Raw genomic sequence first — 16784 nt, 5'->3', positions numbered from 1 at the left:
AAACACAACTTATAGACAACAGACGCTTTTGCCCACGAACCACTAAGGAAGGGAACAATCTGCCAGAAGGAATAGTGACAGCACCAAGTCATGAACAATTCCTGCCCGCTCTGAGCGCATAGAACATGGCGCACCGCTTGTCGCCGGCATAACAGCGTTGGCTGTCTGAACAAAGAAGAAGAAGAAGAAGAAGAAGAAGAAGAAGAAGAAGAAGAAGAAGAAGAAGAAGAAGAAGAAGAAGAAGAAGAAGAAGAAGAAGAAGAAGAAGAAAAAGAAGAAGAAGAAGAAAATACGAAAATTAAATGTTAATAGTACTTACTCTACAATGAGATCCTCCTTAGAGTGAGAAGTTTTTGTGTACAATTCCCCTATGTTAATTTCATGAGGTCTTGGGGCATTCATCTTATCGGCTTTCCTCGTTGGCATCAGGGCACTACTTGAGTTCGGAGAAAATAGTTCCTCAATCAGTCCGTACACGTTAGACTCTGCCGCTGCTGACGACCTACCAAACCAGAGAAAATTGGGACAAAACGTGATGATTTGGGATTTTTCGCCTCTTTTTCAACTTCAAAAAGTAATTACACCAGTAATATATCGTAAAATGAAATTACAATATTACGTCGGATTACAATATTGAATAACTTAGCGATATGTTATTATAAGAGAGAGAGAGAGAGAGAGAGAGAGAGAGAGAGAGAGAGAGAGAGAGAGAGGGAGATACCTTTACTGTTAGGATAGTTTCCAGAAAAAAGTAACAGCAGTCTGTAATGCTTCACAAAACAAAATTAATTTCAGATATTTGCTATCATTTGATACATTTTATGTAACATACCGACGTGTATCTATTTTCATTTATGAATGACAACAAAAAAGGTTATATTTGGAAGGCTGAGCGCCATCAGTTCTTTGTTTTGTTTTTTTAATGTGTACACTGTGGCCACGTGATTTGAGAAAAGGGTGAAATTCAAAGCACGTGTCCTAGTTTATCGTTGTCAGGAAAAAACTGCCGCCGCTCCCTACCTCGCAGAACTCCTAAAGAAATATTCGACAACCCGACCTTTGCGTTCCTCCAATGACACCACCCGTTTGACTATCCCACGCATTCATACAAAGGCGGGAACAAGGTACTCTTCTCATTTTGGTCCGTCTGTATGGAACACCATTCCACAGAGCATCCGAGAATCCTTGAAAACATTTCTTTTTTTATGTCATGTACTCTCTATATTGTTTTGTGTTTATATAATTTAAAGCGCCAAGAGCCTCATTGTTGATGATACCGTACGCTCTATAAGAGTCTATTATTATAATATTATTTGTACGGCAATTTGGTCTTGTGGTATGTCACTCGTCTTCGGGCAGGAAGGTCCAGGGTTCTCGTTCCGATTTGAGCGTATATAATGGCTCTTTACTCAAAGTCTCTCACCGTATTCAAGTGTAAAAGGAGTACATGTTCGTTAACAGCATCATCTTTGTCGGAATAAAATGTAATATCGCCTTACAGGCGTCATGTTTCGTCCAATATGTTAAGTATTGTTAGCTAAGAACCCCTTGTAAAGAGCTGTGATAACGTATAGTGGATATTGATCTTTATAAATGCTAAAATGCCCGCGTGATGTAACCAGAAAAGGTCTACAACAATGGCATAAAAACAAAGGGGAAATAAATATAATATAAAGTGCAACATCTTCATAGAATTCACGTTCAACTATGAGATTGAACAACTCGCAGTCATTTCTATTTATAATTTAATAAATTACTTGACTCACGCTGATTTTGAAATCTACTCCAAATTGTCCGTATAATAGTATTCACCGAGTTGGACACAACTACAGGGCAGAATCAGTGACAAACGCTCATATAATCACTTTGAATTTAAAGGTTCGCACTTTGTGATTAGTCCCAATGAAAAACAACAGTGTGATGTCAAAATATTGGTTCCGATCTCCTTGGAAGTGTAAAACTAGTCTCGAGGACTGGATACAATCATTTTGCAACTGATCTTCTGGTTTCGAAGTGATGGTATATTAATTTCTAGCCTAAAGACATGCTTGTGTACAATAAATATCATCCTAAATCGCTAGAATTTGCTTATATATCCAGCTACGAAAACGGTTATGCACAGTATGCTTTGATATATAACCTCTTCATTGTTAGTCCTCCGGAGGACTTGTTACACACTTCAAAGGAGTTTTGAACCGGAATAAAGGAATGTGAGACGTCATGACTTATACTTCTCATTTAATATACCTGAATGCGTTTTGGTTACAGATAGTGAGTGCAGGAAAGGCCAGGGTTTTGTTGAAGTTGATTTTGACGTTGACGGTGGTCGGGTGGCTGTAGAACTGGAGCACTCTCTCTACGATTTGAACACACATATAGGAGGAACACAGCATCACTAGCAGGATCCAGAAACACCTGGAAAAGTAAGAGTCATTGGGTTTTTTTAAACATGGAAATTTATATAAGAGCTTACCCCGGCTACACCTCACATATATTCGTGACCTATGATAATGGTTTCAAATAAAAACAGTGGATCTATTAAAGAAGGCTGGTTGCACCAGCATTGAAAGACAAATAAAAAGAAGATGGCGTTAGCTGGGTCATGTGGCCAGAATGGAAAAAGGGTCACTTCTCAAGACAGCCCTGTACTGGGCAGCAGAGAGAAAGCGGGGGATACCCAATGAAACCTGGCGAAGGACCATGGAGAAAGAAATAGAGGAAGCTGACCTATCCTGGAAAACAGCCACCGCAATAGCAGCCGATCGCAAAAAAATGGAGATGTCTGGTGGATGCCCTATTTGCCTCACGGCCCGAAGAGGATTAAGTAAGTATGGTTTCAAAACGTATTATGTCGGAATAGTTGAGATAACGAAACTTGAATTGTAGTAAACAATACGTCACTTAAGAAAAAAGTCCTTCCGAGCCATGAGTCCCATGGGTCAGAGTTTATTCCTGTTTCTATAGCGTGAAACGGACAATAGCAATCCCTTGCTACCCTTTGGATAGGATGCTAATTTATCGCAGATTACATTCCTCTAAATTTAACATACCCAGGTACCAATCACTGCTGGACGCTTGCCGCCGGCATGGTGGCGTTGGCTACCTTAATCAAGAAGAAGAAGAAGAAAAAGAAGAAGAAAAGTAACTTTTAGTCTTTATAGTCTGATTGAGAGAAATTAATGAGAACTAATCATACAACAAAGACAAAGAGTTGAGTGATGTCATCTTCATTATTCTATAGAACAAATGAATTTGACGTCACTCCCCAACTAACTCTTTGATATTTTTATAAGAACAATTGGTTGACAAGTTCTCTCTAAATTATCACAATCTGATTAGAAACGCATAAGTTAAATACCGTTTTTTTTTTTTTTTGTGTTGGGTCGATTTATTTGGCGGACAAACTGTTAAGTGTTTTACTTCAATGCATAGCATAAACTATGCCTGTTAACCGTAACATTCGCGTTTTAGATTCTGATTATTCCTGATCCTAAAATCGTAATCAATCGTCTAAAAACGGCATTATGTCGGGGTGAACATAATGCTTAAAATGTAATCATAAGCGCAACTTTTAAGATTTTCGATAAGATGATTATTTTAATTTCGAAAATTGAGGCATGAGTTGTTGTGTTTTTTTGTTTGTTTGTTTTTGTTTTTTTGTATTTTTTATTTTTGTTTTTTTGTCTTTTTTTTATTATTTTTTTTGTGGGGGGAGGGGGGGGGAGAGGGGTAGTTGTTGTTTTCTCTGTTGTTGTTGTTGTTGTTGTTGTTTTTGTTTTGGTTCTTACTTTCTGGTAACTCCGATGTTACTGGCCATATATCTGACTCCGTGAAGAGTTGTGTTTGTGGCAAACTTGACAATACCGGATCTCCATACTTTTTTACGGGTCTTCCTATCCCCACCTTTGTCCAATGACGAGCTAAAACCATTCTTGGTATCGTCCATTCCTAGAGTTTGGCGGGTCATGAGGGTCACCAATAGGACTGGTGACACTTTATATGCTCACGACCAAACTGAACTGTGAAGTAATCTGGAATATCTGACAAAAGACATGTTTTGTATTAATGATGAAGTATTTTAAGAAAAGATAGTTACCACGAAAATGAAGGTGACTAAAAAAGAAGGAGATATTAAATAGGTTTGTTTGTTGTTCTTTTTAAATGCACAATTGAAGCTCATAAATTCCTCTTTAAGCCATTATGATTGCCGTGCTAAGGTTATGTCAGTTCGATAATTGCTTCTTTCCTTGTTATGTGTGCCAAAAAGAAAATAGTGCTCAATTGGCACCATTTACATTTATATAAGTTGTGCAACAAATCCCGTATCACCTATAAAGTAAATATCACATGAATGGCTAACTATTGAAGGAATGTAATAGCCTTCAACTGTCGTGACGTCGCTTCCCTCGTAATGACGCATCGTAACTTAGCAACTGGTTCTTAACTATTGGAACAATGGCGGATGCCCTTAGGAAATACTTCTCCGACGAGCATAAATGTGTGTCCAGAGGAGAAAAACATTATAAATCTGATCGGGGACGTACACTCCTCTAAGCTTGGTGAGAAGTTGCCAGGCTTTGATACCATTAAGAGGAGACACTGGGTGGCTGCGAATCGACTTCGGTCGAGGAGCTGCCTACCAGCAAGTGCGCTTCATCAGCGGGGACTTCCACCTGTCCAACATGTACCCGATGTGGGCAATAACCCGAAACGGCAAAGCATCTAGTTGAACGGTGTGTTGTGACGATGCTACCGGGCGGGTTCGCGACAGTGCACGAGTGCGGACCGGACTTTGCTGATTGGATCGATCGTCATAACATAATAGTGTGAGAACCGTGACATAAGACTTTTGAAGTACAGATAGATCTGTTTTATCCACACAAGATAATCTTTTCATAACTATGTTATCCTCCTTGATACCAAATACAAAACCCAAATCAAACAAGTTTACAATACACCAAAGACACGAGAAAAATAAATATGAAGTCTACAATGTAACGGAATAAAGTGTTAGTACATATCTTATAATATTATTTTTAGGAGCAAAAAAATCATCTGGTGCACTGGGATTTGTTTCTTTAGAAATGGGGGAGTGGGGGGGGGGGGGGGGGCAAGGGATCCGAAATACTATAGATAGTATGCGCTTGGCGAAGAAGCTCATAACATTGCCATCCGGAAGTATAACGGACCAACACACAAAACTGTGTGTATCCATGAACGTTTATAGTCAGGTTAATACAGTTCAGTGAGCATTACTCATAAACGCGGATAGCAAAATACAATAACAAGTGACGTCACCTTCGAACTATCTATATGGCATTGATGGACATGGTATCTGTATAATGAAAAAAAAAAAAATAGAACAATGAGAAATGGTAAGAGTGTAGGTAGAGATCTGTGGGGCTGCCTGAAGCTTGGGAGTATAGATAGAATGAAATTGACTTCACTCATGTCATTGTTATTATTTTTTGCATTCCATGTTTATGAGTAATTCTCAATAAACTGTATTAACCAGATTATAAACGTTAATGGGTATAGATAGTTCGAAGATGACGTCACTCAGGTCTTTGTTATTGTTTTTTGCCATCCGCGTTTATGAGCAATGCTCACTGAACTGTATTAAACAGACTATAAAAGTTCATGGATACACACAGTTTTGTGTGTTGGTCCGTTATACTTCCGGATGCCAATGTTATGAGCTTCTTCGCCAAGCGCATACTATCTATAGATAGTATGCAGATGGCGTCACTCAGGCCTTTGTTATTGTTTTTGCCATCCGCGTTTGTGAGTTGTTCTCACTAAACTGTATTAACCAGACTATAGATAGTATGCAGATGACGTCACTCGGGCCTTTGTTATTGTTTTTGCCATCCGCGTTTGTGAGTTGTTCTCACTAAACTGTATTAACCAGACTATAAAAGTTCATGGTTACACAGAGTTTGTGTGTTGGTCCGTTATACTTCCGGATGGCAATGTTGTGAACTCCTTGGCCAAGCGCATTCTATCTATAAAAGCTCATGGTTACACAGAGTTTGTGTGTTGGTCCGTTATACTTCCGGATGGCAATGTTGTGAACTCCTTGGCCAAGCGCATTCTATCTATAAACGTTCATAGATACACACAGTTTTGTGTGTTGGTCCGTTATATTTCCGGATGGCGATGTTATGAGCTTCTTAGCCAAGCGAATACTGACCAAAAAATGACGTCAAAATGCCAGTCTTTTGCCACAAAAGAAAACAAATCGTGAGTTGTATTCAATAGTTCAACCAATGAAATAACTTGTTTCCATGAGCTCTACTAAAGACAACTCACTAGGCGGTGCAAAAACCAAATAATGACGTCAAACTGCCAGTCTTTTTGGATTTCATTGTCAGGCTATAACATAACGATGGCTACGATTATAGATAGTATGCAGATGACGTCACTCAGGTCTTTGTTATTGTTTTTTGACTCCGCGTTTATGAGTAATGCTCACTGAACTGTATTAACCCGACTATAAACGTTCATGGATATACACAGTTTTGTGTGTTGGTCCGTTATACTTCCGGATGGCAATGTTATGAGCTTCTTAGCCAAGCGCATACTATCTATACACAACGGAGAATGAGGGGGGGGGGGTAGGGAATGTTAATATTTATAGATAGAATGCGCTTGGCCAAGGAGTTCACAACATTGCCATTCGGAAGTATAACGGACCAACACACAAACTTTGTGTAACCATGAACTGTTATAGTCTGGTTAATACAGTTTAGTGAGAACAACTCACAAACGCGGATGGCAAAAACAATAACAAAGGCCTGAGTGACGTCATCTGCATACTATCTATATATAGAATGCGCTTGGCCAAGGAGTTCACAACATTGCCATCCGGAAGTATAACGGACCAACACACAAACTCTGTGTAACCATGAACTTTTATAGTCTGGTTAATACAGTTTAATGAGAACAACTCACAACCGCGGATGGCAAAAACAATAACAAAGTGACGTCATCTGCATACTATCTATAGTATAGGAAAATTAAAGCTTAAAGACCTCTGTTTTAGAATCAACATTGAACGCCAGGGTAGAGGTGGGGAAGGGGTCACATTAAAATGGGCATGATCTATATTTCCATGTGCCCGAGGTCATTGGTCACATTGCAACATGTGCTCAAAGTGACCTACATAGTGAAAAATGTTCACAGCTTTTGAACAATCAAGCATTGCGATTGGTCATTGTGTTCAACTTGACACACGGGTATGTTTACAACTTTCATAAACAAAGCAGCGTGTCTACATTTGTTCAGAAATGTACAATCAATTGACAGCAACACATCACGTGATTGATGACGGTTGGACGAAAACATGAAAAAAGATCGCTCCCGTTGTAAATGCGTGTTTACCAATTTAATTTTGCATGATATTTAAGCTTTTAACAGAATTGGTTTTGTCATCAAATCAGTTTTTTATTTTAAAAGAAACAAAAATAATACACTCAACTATACCCCCCCCCCCCCCCCAAAAAAAAAAATAAGATATGTAACAAATAAACAAACTAAAAATGGTACAGGCCTCTGAATGAGGAATAAGCTTGGATCCATTTGTCATCAATCGGAGTTTTTGACGGGAAAAGAGACAAATATAGCATACAAAAAGCGCACAAGCAAAGCAACGTGTGGAACAAAAACAAATAATACACAGGTCTGGGGAGTAAAAATTTGAATGATTTTGTATGATAAAAGGTCAGATAAAACATTATAGAGGAGGGTGGAATGGCGGGGCGGGGGGGGGGGGGGGTGTTGTAAATCCTTTTAAAGTCCTAATGCCCACAGACCTCGATTTTTCGGGAAGGGGGTTGTAGCGTGTAGTGGACAGTGGTTATTGCTTGCTACCTTTTAGATAGGCTCTATCACGAAATGCTTTTCATCAGATCTGACAGGTTCACCAACTCAGACATGAGGCAGCGTGGCACGGCGGTATAGATAGAATAAAGTTGACGTCACTCAGGTCTTTGTTATTGCCTTTTGGCACCCGCGTTTATGAGTAATTCTCACAAAACTATATTAGCCAGACAATTAAAGTTCATGGTTACACAGAGTCTTATGTGTTGGTCCGTTATACTTCCGGATGGCAATGTTGTGAGGTTCTTAGCTAAGCGCATACTAGCTATAGTCTTTGCTTCAAATTCAGGTTTCGAATTATCCTCAAACCAGCCTGTAGGGGTATGTATATCAATGTTTAACAGAGACAATGCTGCCACTAACAAGGTCATCATCTTGTCAGCTGATCCTGCGTAGGACGTTGCTTCCCGAACTTTCTTGCGATACAGATTACGGTTTTCCGCCAGTCTACTTGCTTGAGTTGTTGTCATTCCCAGCCATTCACATATATCTTGTTCCCAGCTTCTTGTTGGTCTACTCTTCCTCTCTCTAACAAGGTACATTATTATATTCCCTTCTTTATCATTGGGGGTTCGTGGAACCGATTTTACACTTGCATAATAGCATTAATACTATGACTGATGGTTCCTCTGTTACCTCTTATTGCTAGGCCTATCAGGCTATTGACAGGGATGGTTTTTTAACTATTATATTATAGTATGAGCCTTCAGTACTTCAATCAACATACTGTGCATACACTTTTTAAAAATAACGTCAATGCGCTTCAACAGTCGTAACGTCACTTCCCTCGTAATGACGCATGGTAACTTAGTAATTGGCTCTAAAATATCGGTACAATGGCGGACATCCTTATGAAATATTTCTCCGACGAGCATAAAAGCGTATCCAGAGGGGGAAAAAACATTATAAATCTGATCATGTTTTGACTTTTTCACATTCTGATCACAAGACATATGAAAAGTTCTAGCCAGCATGAAGAATAAAAAGTACAGATTTTCTTTGTTTAGAACCACGATGGCCGCCGTTGCTGGGCGACGTGACATCAGACTATTATCGTATAGATAGAATGCGCTTGGCCAAGGAGTTCACAACATTGCAATCCGGAAGTATAACGGACCAACACACAAAATTCTGCGTAACCATGAACTTTTATGGTCTGGTTAATACAGGTTAGTGAGAACAAAAACGCGGATAGAAAAAAACAACAACAAAGGCCTGTGTGGCGTCATCTTTGTTCTATCTATATTTTATTAAAACTAGTCGAAAAAACATTTAATTTATTTTATTTTTGACTCGAGAATTTAAAATAAAGTATATTTTGGCCTTGAACTCAACCGTTTACCGTGACCGATGACCCTGATTCACCTTAAGCGCATGCTTATTATGCACACTGAGTAAAAAAACAGATCCTGAGCATCACTTATAATTTTAACACAGATGATTGAAAAAAATGCATCGTGTCATCTGGTTTTGTGATGCAATTACTTTACATTCTGATCAGATGCAATATAGGTCACACGATGCGCACATCTTTGCAGGTCTGATAACTGAACGCAATTATGGGCTTTTTTAAATACCGTTGTAATGAAGGCTATTTTGCTTTGGTTTTAGGGTATTTCCATTACAATGCTTATGATAGAAACGTTCCAGGTTACACATAGTTTTGTGTGTTGGTCCGTTATACTTCCGAATGGCAATGTTGTGAGCTTCTTAGCCAAGCGCATACTATCTATAGAGAGTTCGAAGTTGACGTCACTCAAGTCTTTGTTATTGTTTTTTGCCATCCGCGTTTATGAGTAATTCTCACTATTATTAACCAGACTATAGATAGTAAGCGCTTGGCTAAGAAGCTCACAACATTGCCATCCGGGGAATATCACGGACCAACACACAAAACTATGTGTAACCTTGCTTTTAGTCTGGTTAATACAGTTTAGTGAGAATTGCTCATAACAAAGACCTGAGTGACATCATCTCCGTTCTTTCTCTATTGGATACAATAGTCTGATGTCACGCCGCCTGGCAACGGCGGCCATCTTGGTTCTAAACAAAGAAAATCATTACTTTTTATTCTTCAAGCTGGCTAGAACTTTTCATATGTCTTGTGATCAGAATGTGTAAAAGTCAAAACAAGATCAAATTTATGTTTTTTTTTCACTCTGGATACGCTTTTATGCTCGCCGGAGAAATATTTCAAAGGGCGTCCGCCATTGTTCCGATAGTTTAGAGCCAGTGTTACTAAGTTACCATGCGTCATTAGGAAGGAAGTGACGTTACGACTAGTGAATCCTATTATGAAACAAACTGGCTTAACTCAATGCAGGCGTTTATTGATGCTTTGCGTTTAGGTAAAATACTATAACATCCGCCAGCCGGAAATAACGAACCAACACGCAAAAACTATGTTAAACTTTGTTTATAGTCTGATTGATAGAATCTTGTGAGAGCTAGTCATTGAAGTGGCTCTCTAAAGACAATAGGAAAGACATTGACTGCACTCGGGTGTTTGTTATTGTATTTCGACAACCATTTTTGAGTAGTTCTCACTAAATTGCAGTAATTAACCAGACTATAAACTTGCATGGTAACACATAGTTGTGTGTGTTGATACGTTATTTCAGGATGGCGTTAACTTTTCGCCTTACACTAAAATCCACTAAGGCCCATACTTTGACGTCATTTTTTAGGTTTATGGACCACTTAGTCAGTTGTCTTAAGTAGTTCTCGAGGAAACTAGTGATCCCATTAGTTGAACTGTTGAATACAACTCACGATTTTGTCTTCTTTTGTGGCCAATGACTTGTCTTCTGACGTCATTTGTTGGTCAGTGCGTAGCCATCGTTAAGTTATAACCTGACACTGAAACCCAAAAAGACTGGCATTTTGACGTCATTTTTGGTCAGTGTCAAGCTATAAGTTAACGATGGCTACGGTCAGTGCGTAGCCATCGTTATGTTATAGCCTGACACTGAAATCCAAAAAGACTGGCATTTTGACGTCATTATTTGGTTTTTGCACCGCCTAGTGAGTTGTCGTCAGTAGTGCTCATGGAAACAAGTTATTTCATTGGTTGAACTATTGAATACAACTCACGATTTGTTTTCTTTTGTGGCAAAAGACTGGCATTTTGACGTCATTTATTTTTGGTCAGTGTCAGGCTATAAATTTACGATGGCTACGATCAGGCCGTTGCCGTCGTTATCTTATTGCCGGACACTAGAAAACACTAGGACATATAGATAGTATGCAGATGACGTCACTCAGGCCTTTGTTATTGTTTTTGCCATCCGCGTTTGTGAGTTCTTCTCACTAAACTGTATTAAGAAGACTATAAAAGTTAATGGTTACATAGAGTTTGTGTGTTGGTCCGTTATACTTCCGGATGGCAATGTTGTGAACTCCTTGGCCAAGCGCATTCTATCTATAGTTTGACGTCATTTTTAAGGTTTGTGCAGCATTTCGTGAGTTGTCGTTAGTAGAGCTCAAGGAACTAAGTGAACCCATTGGTTGAACTATTGAATACAACTCACGATTTGTTTTCTTTTCGGGAAAAGACTTGTCTATCGACTAAGAAGCATACAACATTGCCATCCGGAAGTATAACGAACGGACCAACACACAAAACTCTGTGTAACTTTGAACATGTTATTCTGGTTAATACAGTTTAGTGAGAATTAGTCATAAACGCGGATGGCAAAAAGCAATAACAAAAACCTGAGTGACGTCAACTTGATTCTATCTAGAGAGCAAATAGAAGGAGCGAAATCGACGTCACTCAACTTTGTTATTTTTTAGGCCATCCAGTAGTTCTGAGTAGTTCTCACTAATTTCTATCAATCAGACAAAAACGTACAAGGATGCACATAGATGTATGTGTTGGTACGTTATAGATAGTATGCAGATGACGTCACTCAGGCCTTTGTTATTGTTTTTGCCATCCGCGTTTGTGAGTTGTTCTCACTAAGCTGTATTAACCAGACTATAAAAGTTCATGGTTACACAGAGTTTGTGTGTTGGTCCGTTATACTTCCGGATGGCAATGTTGTGAACTCCTTGGCCAAGCGCATTCTATCTATAGATAGTATGCAGATGACGTCACTCAGGCCTTTGTTATTGTTTTTGCCATCCGCGTTTGTGAGTTGTTCTCACTAAACGGTATTAACCTGACTATAAAAGTTCATGGTTACACAGAGTTTGTGTGTTGGTCCGTTATACTTCCGGATGGCAATGTTGTGAACTCCTTGGCCAAGCGCATTCTATCTATATCCAGCTGGCGAAATGTTGTGAATTTTTATTTTTTTTATAAACGCTGAGCATCAGTGGTCTGATTTATAGAATTTAGTGAGAACTACTCATAAAAATGGCTGGCTAAAAATGATAACAAAGAGCTGAGTGACGTCAATTTCATTCCTCCTATAGATAGAATGCGCTTGGAAAAGGAGCTCACAACATTGCCATCCGGAAGTATAACGGACCAACACACACAATCTGTGTAACCATGAACTTTTATAGTCTGGTTAATACAGTTTAGTGAGAACAACTCACAAACGCGGATGGCAAAAACAATAACAAAGGCCTAAGTGACGTCATTTGCATACTATCTATAGATGGTATGCGCTTGGCTTAGAATCTCATAACATTACCATCCGGAAGTATAACGGTCCAACACACAAAACGGTGTGTATCCATGAACGTTTATACTCGGGTTAATACAGTTCAGTGAGCATTACTCATAAACGCGGATGGCAAAAAACAATAAAAAAGACCTGAGTGACGTCATCTGCATACTATCTATAGATAGTATGCAGATACTATCTATAGATAGTATGCACTTGGCCAAGGAGTTCACAACATTGCCATCCGGAAGTAAAACGGACCAACACACAAACTCTGTGTAACCATGAACGTTTATAGTCAGGTTAATACAGTTTAGTGAGAACAACTCACAAACGCGGATGGCAAAAACAATAACAAAGGCCTGAGTGACGTCATCTGCATACTAGTTCTCACTAAACTGTATTAACCAGACTATAAAAGTTCATGGTTACACAGAGTTTGTGTGTTGGTCCGTATACTTCCGGATGGCAATGTTGTGAACTCCTTGGCCAAGCGCATTCTATCTATAAAAGGAATTCATAATTGGATTCAATAGTCTGGTGTCACGTCGCCCAGCAACGGCGGCCATCGTGGTTCTAAACAAAGAAAATCGGTACTTTTTTATTCTTCATGCCGGCTAGAACTTTTCATATGTCTTGTGATCAGAATGTGTAAAAGTCTAAACACATCAGATTTATAATTTTCTTCTCCTCTGGATACGCTTTTATGCTCGTCGGAGAAATATTTCATAAGGGCGTCCGCCATTGTTCCGATAGTTTAGAGCCAGTTGCTAAGTCACCATGCGTCATTACGAGGGAAGTGACGTGATGACTGTTGAAGCGTATTCTGACCCACCTTATCTAACCGGTATTCTGTCAGTGCATACTTCACATGTTGTAAAATAAATTTAAAGTCTAAATAAGAAAACAGCAATTTTAGTTGGGTTTTTTTTTATTAAAGTATTGATGCAATGCGACCGTTTATAGTCTGATTAATACAGTTTAGTGAGAATTACTCATAAGCGCAGATGGCAAAAAAAAAAAAAACCCACAAAGACCCGAGTGACGTCAACTTCATTCTATCGGTTGCCACTTCAAAAGTTTCGCGTTTCTCACTGTCCCCGGTTTTAAGTTCCAAGTTCACCCTTACATAATACTGTTTTGAGGCGGTGGATCATATATATATATATATATATATATATATATATATATATATATATATATATATATATATTATATATATATATATATATATATATATATATAATATATATATAATATATATATATATATATATATATATATATATATATATATATGTATATATATATATATGATCCACCGCCTCAAAACAGTATTATGTAAGGGTGAACTTGGAACTTAAAACCGGGGACAGTATATATATATATATATATATATATATATATATATATATATATATATATATATATATATATATATATATATATATACAAAATAAAATTATATATATTTTTTTTTCACAAAGAGAGCAGTGACACCAATGAGACTGAGTAGGAGAGCAGAGCCAAAGGACATTGGAGCCCGCATTAATCTATATTTCTATAATGTTAAACGACCAAGAACAATAATTGCTAGCTACCCTTTTGTCACACTTTTCAAATAATCGTATACTACAACCAAGGTAGTGGGTGCAGATTACTCAGTTGGTAGAGCACTCGCTTCACAATCAAAGGGACTGAGTAGATCCCGGGTGCAGTCGAGATTTTTTTCTGATGCCCCTGTCCACCCAATAGTGATGGAAGTACTTTGTGACAGACTAGCGTCCTATCCAAAGGGTCATTTTCTCGTTACCGAAACGGGGATAAACTCCGGCTTTTATGCCAAGTCCATACATGCGTCCGGCTATCAGACCTGCAAATAATTAATGCATGTAGGCCACAACCCTTTGTAATTTTAAAGGGATCTATTACTTTTAATAGCGAATACAAAGAACATGTTGTCAACAATCAGCTTTTGATTTTATGTAGGACTGGTATCAACTTACATGTACTCGTATGATTGGAGTTTGAGTACCGAATTCACATCATGATTATAATTACCAAAACTCTTATATCGATATGAGCTCCTTGTACTTATAAGTTAATAATTGATCACAAGAAAACCACAGATATAATTATTTTTTATAATTTGCACCATCTCTAATAACAGATTAAATATTTCTTACGATATTTTCAGCCTCTATTATTAAATATAAAGCAAAGCATTTTTTTAAAAGATCGATCATAAACTAAAAGCATAGAGTGACGAATTCGAATCAATAATTATTATTAATCCACTTGGTAGCGAAGTCTGTTATTTCCGTCTAGACCCCTACTGCTTTTTTGTGCAGAAATTGATTTTTGATATTCACCGCCCTATCTCTTTCTAATTACAAGGCATACGACATCAGGAAATCCGCGTTTGTTAAACGTACCCTGGTGGCAATTCAATATAGTCTACAAAAGCAGGATAATTAAACTCGCGACAATACTTAGGATCGATTCTACACGTAAATGTTAAACACAACATCAAAGATTCATATGATGAGTGTTATATTATTATTGTTATAGTTGTTGATGTTGTGTAATCAAACGGTCGAGAGCTGAAGATGTGACAATGGGGGAATCAATATTACAAAATATAATCGTTTTCTTTTATTTTTAAAATTGCTTAACCCTTCATAGATCGTATTCGATTTTACTGTAAGCTGACACCAAAGCTTCCCATTTCTACCGACATCGACGGCACTAATGCGTTTTTGGCTTCATCAATATTTCTAAGTTTTTTTCGCTCTTTTGATTAAAACGATTAATTCTGCATTTATAACTAAATAACAGCTGCCTTCTTTGTGAAAAAGATTAATTTTGCATCTATAAACTGAAAAATCATGAAGGAATTTGTGACTCGGAAATAAAACAGAATCAGTCTTTGGCGTTGAAAGGGTTAACAGATCAATCTTTAATTACAGATATGAGAAGAATAGCAAATTGCTGGGAGCCAAAATTCGAATAATTGTATAGTCAGAGATAATCATTACTTTTGTCACAGACTCTGCCAAAAATAAATATTACCAGATAAGAAGAAAAAAAGCGTGCATTGTCTTACACCCACAAAACAGATTTTTTGAATATGGTCAGATGTTTTCAAACTTCAAATATTGATGAATTGAGATTAATCTTTACTTGCTGAGACTTCGAAGAAACCCACCCCACCCCTCACACTTCCACCACCCCTCAAAGAACTCTCAGGTTTAGAAAATTTAAAAAAAGGTTGTGGGACATCTTAGTTCATAGGGTTATGCCCTACATACTATCTGACTTAGATTTGAAAATCCATTTTGTAAGCCGTTGGCAGTATGATTATAGCAGAAAATTTTGAGTTATGAATTAATCATGAAATGTAATTATTGTTGTCATGAATTCTACGCCAATCGATGAAGCAAACTAAATAAGTTGAATAGAGAGATCGAGATAGAGAGAGAGAGAGAGAGAGAGAGAGAGAGAGAGAGAGAGAGAGAGAGGGGGGGAGAGAGAGAGAGAGAGAGGGAGAGAGAGAAAGAGAGAGAACGAGAGAGAGAGAGAGAGAGAGAGAGAGCGGGGTGGGGGGGGGGGGACGTACAATACTGTAAAGCAATGAGCTGAAATTCAAAATAGAATTTAGTCTATAGTTATAAGCTTGATTTATTATTATTATGGTTATTATTATTATTATTATTATCATTATTATTATTATTATTATTATTATTATTATTTTATTATTATTATATTATTATTATTATTATTATTATTATTATTATTATATTATTATTATTATTATTATTATATTATTTGTGTTATCAATATTGTTATTACTTTTATTATTATTGTTATTATTTATTATTATTATTATTATTATTATTATTATTATTATTATTATTATTATTATTATTATTATTATTATTATTATTATTGATGTTGTTGTTGTTGTTGTTCTTATCATTGTTAATATTGTCAGTATTATCATTATCACTATTAATTATTATGACTATATATTAAGAATGATGTTTGAGTAAAATGATCATCAATTCAATACGTTGAGATGATATTTTAAGTATGAAATCTGGCTCTCCCCGCCGTATTCTCAAAATGAAAACAACTCGTTATTAAGATTTTGCCCCAAAAAACTCATCCTCCAAATATCGATCGATTAAATTGACCTCATCGTGTCACGAGCTTTCAATTCTTGGTCCCAGTTGTGAGAGTCTTTGACAAGATGAGGGTCATTTCAATGTTTGATATTTGAAGAACG

At 37.4% G+C, this 16784-nt stretch overlaps 1 protein-coding gene across 4 annotated transcripts in view; it reads right to left on the bottom strand.

Annotated features, from left to right (window-relative positions):
- Positions 1-16784, bottom strand: part of LOC144970656 (uncharacterized) — a 57066-nt gene that overhangs the window by 27648 nt on the left and 12634 nt on the right. The window contains exons 1-4 of one of the 4 annotated variants that reach the window (XM_078910499.1): positions 14503-14899; positions 3789-4040; positions 2248-2415; positions 320-502 (exon numbers count right to left, since the gene is read on the bottom strand). In XM_078910499.1, the coding sequence (XP_078766625.1) occupies positions 320-502; positions 2248-2415; positions 3789-3967 (530 nt within the window). In that variant the 5' untranslated portion in view covers positions 3968-4040; positions 14503-14899. The other 3 variants (XM_078910502.1, XM_078910500.1, XM_078910501.1) reach the window with 3 other exon arrangements.

The sequence above is a fragment of the Berghia stephanieae genome, chromosome 4 (assembly GCF_034508935.2).
Source record: "Berghia stephanieae isolate SIO BIC M18660-M18661 chromosome 4, UCSD_Bste_1.3, whole genome shotgun sequence".
Classification (NCBI taxonomy): Eukaryota; Metazoa; Mollusca; class Gastropoda; order Nudibranchia; family Aeolidiidae; genus Berghia; species Berghia stephanieae.
This window is presented reverse-complemented; position numbering and strand designations above follow the sequence as displayed.